The sequence below is a fragment of the Penaeus vannamei genome, chromosome 5 (assembly GCF_042767895.1).
Source record: "Penaeus vannamei isolate JL-2024 chromosome 5, ASM4276789v1, whole genome shotgun sequence".
Taxonomy (NCBI): domain Eukaryota; kingdom Metazoa; phylum Arthropoda; class Malacostraca; order Decapoda; family Penaeidae; genus Penaeus; species Penaeus vannamei.
In genome coordinates, this window is record NC_091553.1 from 42,793,957 (window position 1) to 42,801,456 (window position 7,500).

The 7,500-nt window shown below is 48.8% G+C and overlaps 1 protein-coding gene across 2 annotated transcripts in view; it reads left to right on the forward strand.

Annotated features, from left to right (window-relative positions):
* LOC113827101 (uncharacterized) overlaps window positions 1-7,500 on the forward strand; it is a 148,777-nt gene that overhangs the window by 139,528 nt on the left and 1,749 nt on the right. For both annotated transcript variants that reach the window (XR_011398588.1, XM_070122133.1), the window contains one exon: window positions 1,434-1,600. Coding sequence is in view for 1 of the 2 variants with exons in the window: in XM_070122133.1 (XP_069978234.1) it covers window positions 1,434-1,582 (149 nt within the window). In the remaining variant the exon portion in view is untranslated. The remainder of the gene's footprint in view (window positions 1-1,433; window positions 1,601-7,500) is intronic.

Sequence of the window (7,500 nt, forward strand, 5' to 3'; positions counted from 1 at the left end):
GCATCACGAACGTTTGGTATTAAAGATGGCTATTTAGAAAATAAAAAGATAATCCATAATATCTAAAGAAAAATACAGATAAAAAAAATGAAACAACAAAATGAAAAGATACCGAGGTGGGAGTAGGAGCAAGAGGAGGAGGGGGAGCAGGGGGGGGGGGGGGCAAGGGGGTAGGTAAATGCTTCCCGAAGGTCGATGAAGGGAAGGTGTAGATTGCACAAGGGCGATGGGGAAGAAAGAGAGAGGCGAAGGAAGAAAAGGGATGCGAGACGAGAGGGAAGCGAAGAGGGCGAAAGGAATACAAGGATAAACAGGGGAGAAGTGAGGAGGGGAAGTAGAGATGGCGAAATGACGGTAGGAAGAGGAGGGATTGGGCAATGAAAGGCCCTTTGCATTTGGAGGAAATGACTAATGAGACACATCTGAGATGAGAGCGAGCAGGTTAGATGGGGACAGAAGGTGAGGGGATAGTTTGGGAGGGGAAGGGTTATAAGGAGAGGAAAGAAGAGAAAGAAAGTGAGAGAGAGAGAGAGAGAGAGAGAGAGAGAGAGAGAGAGAGAGAGAGAGAGAGAGAGAGAGAGAGAAGGAGAGAGAGAGAGAGAGAGAGAGGAGAGAGAGAGAGAAGAGTGAGAGAGAGAGAGTAAGAGAGAGAGTGAAAGAGCGCAAGAGAGAGAGGAGAGAGAGAGAGAGAGAGAGAGAGAAGAGAGTGAGAGAGAGAGAGATGAGAGAGAGAGAGAGAGAGAGGAGAGAGAGAGAGAGAGAGAGAGAGAAGGAGGAAGGAAGGGTGGGGGGAGGGGGGAGGGGGGAGAAGAGAGACAGAGGGGTAGAAAGAAGAAAGAGAGAGAAACAGGGGTAGCGGGGGAGGGAGAGGGAGAGGAGAGAGAGAGAGGGGGAGGAAGAGGGAGAATGAGAGAGAGAGGGGGGGAAGAGGAGAGGGAGAGGGAGGAGGGAGAGGGAGAGGGAGAGGAGGGAGAGAGAGAGAGAGAGAGAGAGAGAGAGAGAGAAGAGAGAGAGAGAGAGAGAGAGAGAGAGAGAGAGAGAGAGAGAGAGAGAGAGAGAGAGAGAGAGAGAGGGGGGGGGGGTTAGGAGGAGAGAAAGAGAGAGAGAGAGAGAGAGAGGGGTAAGGAGAGAAAGAGAGAGAGAGAGAGAGAGGAGAAGGAAGGATGGGGAGAGCGAGAGGCATAAATTAACGAAATTAAATATATGGCACGAGAGAGACCAACCATAATGCTGAGTCAAAGGGACAGAATTTTGTTGCAATCATTATTGCACGCTGCTTACTTCGACGCACGTGCAAGAGCAACGGAGATAAGGGTCTCCGAACTCTGCCTGTGACTTTCCCACGCCCTTCCTCCTCCTCCTTCACCTCCTCCTCCTCCTCCTCCTCCTCCTAGACCCTTCAATCTTTCTCAACTCATTTCCTCTTCTTTCAGATGTTTCCTCGTCTCCGTCCCTCTCGGCTCCTCATGGTCGCCATGTGGTGAATATGATGCAGACTTTCATATCCATACTGCTTGGTAATCATGCTGAAAAGATGGCATTGGCTGTGGTGGCACTACAGGAAGCAGACGTGGCACTATGAGGCCAAGATGCATAAAATGTAGGTAATCGGCTAAGGACATAAGTAATCGCAGGGTGTGTGTGTTCTTCTTTCTCTCTCTCTCTGAGCGCGCGCGTCTGTGTGTGTGTGTGTGTGTGTGTGTGTGTGTGTGTGTGTGTGTGTGTGTGTGTGTGTGTGTGTGTGTGTGTGTGTGTGTGTGTGTGTGTGTGTGTGTGTGTGCGTGTGCGTGTGTGTGTGCGTGTGTGTGCGTGCGTGCGTGCGTGCGTGTGTGCGTGCGTGCGTGCGTGCGTTTGTCTGTCGGTGTTTTTATATGTGTGCGAGGGGGGGATGTGTATGTGCGTATGCTTATATGTGTATATGTATGTGAATACGTCTATGTATAGATGTGCATGCAAAATCTGCATGTATGTATATGCATTTGCATGTACACGTGTGTGCGAAAGCGGGTGCGCTAAACCACAGGCGAGCGTATGAGCGTAGCGCCGCGAAGGAAAGGCTCAGGAAATGCCGATATCGGTCGAATATTAAGACTAATGTCCCATGGCGTCGGTGGCGGAAATTGCTTCACCCTTGGGACGACCCGTGAGTGCGCAAGGTAGCGAGACGGCAAGATTTACAGAGAGTCAGTATGCGGGAGTGAATGAGGAATGAGTGAGAGTGAGTACGAGTGTGTATGCGTGAGTGAACGAGAGAGCGAGCAAGTGACAAAGACTTTGAGTAGTAAGCGAGTATGTGAGTGAGTGAGTAATGATTGAATGAAAGAGCGAGCGAGTAAGTGAGTGAGTGAGTGAATGCGGGAGCGAATATATGAGAGAGCGAGTGAGTGTAGGTAAGTGTCCGGGTCTGCCAGTCCGTCAGCGACCAGTTGGCCCAGCCGGGAAAGGAGAGCAAAGTAAGTTAATGGGTTATAAATAAATGAATATGGAAATGTGAGTGCGCCCGCCCGTAATCGAGAACGTAAATGAGTGAGGAAGGGAGTGGAAGGGTGAGTAAAGAGGGAGTGAGTGAGAAGCATAAAAAGCAAGTGATGTAGCAAGGAAAGGACTCGAACTGGCGAATCACAACAGGGATCAGCAGTGGGCCGAACAAACAACTTAAAACAACAAGAAAATACTAAATGCAAATGCGAAGGAAAAAAATCTTAAACATGTGGAAAAATATTAAAATAAAATCCCAACCATTCCACAAAACGACAAACGAAAGACATCGAAGAAAAAGACGACGCCAACAAAACAACGATGGCAAAAAAAAAGATAAAAGAAGAAAAATAAATCACAGGAGGAGAGAAGAAGGAAGAAAGGAAGAGAAGAAAATGCGAGCGAAGGATTGGCCTGAGTCATCAGCAGGTGGGGGCCATGAGAGCGTCATGTGGGCTGAAGGATACACTAGGTGGGCGGGAGCTGGGAGGAGGTTGGAGGGGTGGGGGCGAGGGTAGGAGGGGGAGGGGTGAGGGTATTGGAGGGATAGGGAGGAGTAGGGAACGAGGGTATGGGAGGGTATAGGAGGGTGGGGGACGAGGGTATAGGGAGGGGTGGAGGACGAGGGTATAGGAGGGGTGGGGGGACCAAGGTACTGGAGGGGAGGGGTGAAGGTATTGGAGGGGTGGAGGATAGGAGGAGTGATGTTGAAGGGGGGGGGGGGGCGGAGCATTAGACGGGAAGGGATAAAGCAAGGGCATGGAGGGTAAAGTGGGGGGGGGTATGAGCACTGTAGGGGGGAGGGGGAGGTGGGAGAAGTTAGGCGTTGCGCATAGAGGGAATGGGCAGGGGGGAGCATTGGAGGGGGTGAAGAGGCGAGGAGTGGAGTAAGAGGAAGAGCATGGTGGTGAGAGTTGAAGTGGCGGCGGGGGGCGGGGGTGGGTGAGGGCGACCCAAGGTGGTGGTGGGCGTGGGGACATGTGGGCGAGAACACGGAAGCAAAGAAAGGGAGAGAGGATAAATGAGTGATGACGAAGATGGAGAGAGCCAGGGGAAGAAAAAGGACATAAACAATTGATACGAAAGACAGAGACAAAAATAAACGGTAAACATGTATCCATTGACAATAATTAAACCGAATATAAAATAACTAAACCAAAAAATACTAATAAACAAATAAAAAAATGCTAACACAGAAACAGAAAACTATAGCAGCCAGACATTCAAACATAAACCAATCCCATTACGACGAAAAACACGCACGCACAAAAAATAATATACATAAATCCACAACAACGAGGAATCTAAAAAAAAAAAAAATCAACAAACCAATAGATAGAAATACAACAAGTAGATCAACATACATATCAATTATGCAAACGAGTGTGAATTAACATGATAAGAAAAGTAAGTCACGCAGGCCAGCAGATGTGCTCGAAGGGAAAAAATAAGATAGTAGGTTAGTTAGCATTGCAACCAGATGGACAGCTCGGCAAAGAAGACAGCGGACAAGGAAAACACCAGACAGACTGCGAGAGAGATATGAAGAGTAAAAGATAACATGAAAAAAGAGAGGAAGAAAGGAACAGGAGAGAATGAAATATTAAAATATCAAAACAAACAAACAGAAATAAAGATAAATAAAGGAGAGGAAGACTAGAGTGTAACAGGCCACTGGCGAAAAGGAAAAAAAGACGAGAGGAGATGAGAAGACTAGAAAAAGTGAAAAAAAAGTGTAAGTAAGAGAACAAGAGGTAAAGCGGCGAGCACAAAAAAGGGAAAAGAGGTGGCTGAGTGAAGAGGGGAACACAAGCAAGCAGTCAGAGGGGAAGGGGAAGGCGTCGTGCAGAAGTGAGGGGAGAGAGAGGGGATGGGGGGGGGGGGGGTAATAAGTACATGAGGACATGGACAGAAGAGGAAGAGAGAGGTGGCTTGCGTGCAGAGGTGTGGTTAGGAGGGGGTGTAGTGGGCGTGTGGGGACAGTGGGCGTGGGCGGAGAACAAAAATGGGAGGAAGGGGAGGTGTGCATGAGTGGGCGAGAGGGCGAGTGCTAGAAGGCCGAAGCTGGGGGTTGCCTGCGCTTGCATGCAGCCCTGATAAGCGCCGTGATCAAAGGGCAACAGTAAGACCACAAGGAGGCTATAGTTTGCTTGCCTTAGATGCCATTGGCTTTACTCCGGGCTAATGTTTCTCGAGAACCTTCGGGAAAAAACGATGTGATGAATAAAAAGGGGGAAAACTGCTTTCACGGCCTTTTGGGGAGTGGAGAGAAAGGAAACCTCCTCATTTTCTTCTTCGGCTTCTCTTCCTCTTCTTTCTCTCACTCCCCTTGTTTTTCTTTTCTTTTCCTCCTTCTCCTCCTACATCTTCTAACTCTTCTCCTCCTCCACATCTTGTTTTTCTTTTTTTCTTTGTCTTCTTTTCTTACTTCATTTTCTTTCCCTCTCCCCCTCCTTTTTCTCCCTCTCCTCCTCCTTTTTCTTCCTTCCTCCTCCTTTTCCCTCCTCTTCCCCCCTACTACTGTTCTTATTCCACCTCCTCTTCTTCTCCCTCTCCTCCTCCTTCTTCTCCCTCTCCTCCTCCTCTTCCCCCTACTACTGTTCTTATTCCACCTCCTCTTCTTCTTCCACCTCCTCCTCCTACTCTTCCACCTGCCCTTCCTCTTCTTCTTCTTCTTCCCCCATTCTTCTCCTTTCTTCTCCTTAGTTGCTGCTTTGTGCAGTGACTCAGACAGGTACCAATTTTGTGCCGGGGAAATTGTGGCTCCCTAATAAATCTCAACTACGTCGGCACCATCGTAAAGTTTATATCATCTTGGAAATATTTATGGGGTAACGCATGCGAAGTCATTTCATTGAGCTAATAACCTCTATCTCGAGAATGGGAATGGGAGAAGGTATATGCACGAGGGATGCGGGGGAGATGGGGAGGGAGGAGGGAGGGAGGGAGGGAGGGAGGGAGGGAGGGAGGGAGGGAGGGAGGGAGGAGAGAGAGAGAGAGAGGAAGAGGAGGGAGGGAGGGAGGGAGGGAGGGAGGGAGGGAGGGAGGGAGTGAGTGAGGAGTGAGGGAGGGAGGAGGAGGGAGGGAGGGAGGGAGGGAGGGAGGGAGGGAGAGAGAGAGAGAGAGAGAGAGAGAGAGAGAGAGAGAGAGAGAGAGAGAGAGAGAGAGAGAGAGAGAGAGAGAGAGAGAGGGAGAGGAGAGAGGGAGGGAGAGAGAGAGAGAGAGAGACAGAGAGAGAGAGAGAGAGAGAGAGAGAGAGAGAGAGAGAGAGAGAGAGAGAGAGAGAGGAGGGGAGAGAGAGGGAGGGAGGGAGAGAGAGAGAGGAGGAGGGAGGGAGAGAGAGAGAGAGAGAGAGAAAGAGAGAGAGAGTAGAGAGAGAGAGAGAGAGAGAGAGAGAGAGAGAGAGAGAGAGAGAGAGAGAGAGAGAGAGAGAGGTGAGGGAGGAGGGAGAGAGAGACACACAGAGACAGACAGAGAGAGAGAGGAGAAAGAGAGAGAGAGAGAGAGAGAGAGAGAGAGAGAGAGAGAGAGAGAGAGAGAGAGAGAGAGAGAGAAAGAGAGAGAGAGAGAGGGAGTGTTGAGGAGAGAGAGAGAGCGAGAGAGGGAGGGAGGGAGGAGGGGGAGGGGGAGGGGGAGGGGGGGAGGTAGGGAGGGAGGGGGAGGGAGAGGGAGAGGGAGAGGGAGAGGGAGAGGGAGAGGGAGAGGGAGGGAGAGGGAGAGAGAGAGAGAGAGAGAGAGAGAGAGAGAGAGAGAGAGAGAGAGAGAGAGAGAGAGAGAGAGAGAGAGAGTGAGTAAGGAAAGCAATGAGAAACAAAAAATGATTGGCGATACAATAGGAAACCAAAATACATACACAAAGGGCAAGAGACTCACACAGCAAGAGATAAAGAAGGACAGAAAGCAAGACAGATAAGAGGCGTTTGCGTGTTATTCCAACAACCCTTGCAAGATGGCTGGACGCGTTCTAGTTGATAGCAAAATCGCGGGGGAGACTCGGGTGTTGCATTGCACGTGCAGGCAAGTGGCGACGAGGACAAGTAAGGGTAGGCACTTGCAAGGCATTCCGGTGGGGAGGTGGGGTAAGGGGGGTAGGGGGTAGAGAGCGGGAGGGGGACGAATAAGAACTTTTCCAAAATGTCTAGATAAACGAAATTGTGATGATAATAAAGAGGAAATAGTTGAAAGCAAAGGACGATTGAAAGTTAGGAGATTAACATTAAGATTAAGAGACAGGTAAATAGACAGAGAGAGTTGTGGATGGTATAGACTAGTTAAGAAGAGGGGGTGGAAGAAGTAGGAATTATGAGAGACACATAAAGGATAACGTAAAGAAGAAATAAGGAAAGTCAGAAAAATAAGACAGGGAAACATATCAGAAGAAGGAGAGGATATGAGGAAAACATCACACTGAAAAAAAGTTGGAAGCACAGAGGTTATGGCCAGAGAGGCTACATCCCAAGCACTTCCGAAAGAATAATGATATCTTGAGTTGTATCATCAACGATTCCGAGAAATACCAGCTGATCAAATCGATTGCCTTAGTTATGGAAACACCAATAATATTTTCCCTATCCCGCAATGCATTTCAAATGACTCAGGAATTACTACAGGAAGTTCGAGTAAATATTACTTTTGCTTGAGAAGGCAGCGTGTAAGAAATAAGATACCCTTTCAACTTTTTTTTTCTTTTCTTTTTCTGGGGGGGGGAGTTTTCTGTTTCTTTTTCTTCCGGACGCTAGGCAGGTGGAGAGCTTGGGGGAAGAGGGGAAGGAGGAGGGGAACAAGCTAGAAAAAAGAGAAAAGCAGGAAGCAGCATGAGTTCTTTCGTAGCGTCCAGCGAGGATGTGAGGTGCGTACTTTTCCCAGTTTTTTCTAGCCTCTCTCTTCCCTCTTTCTTTTCTTTTTTCGTTTTCTTTTTCTTTCCTCTATCTTTTTCTTTTGACGCCGGAAAGCCTGAGATTGGAGGTACGTCTCATGGACGCTGAAAGGTACGCAGGCAAGAGCAAGTTTCCTTTTAGAATT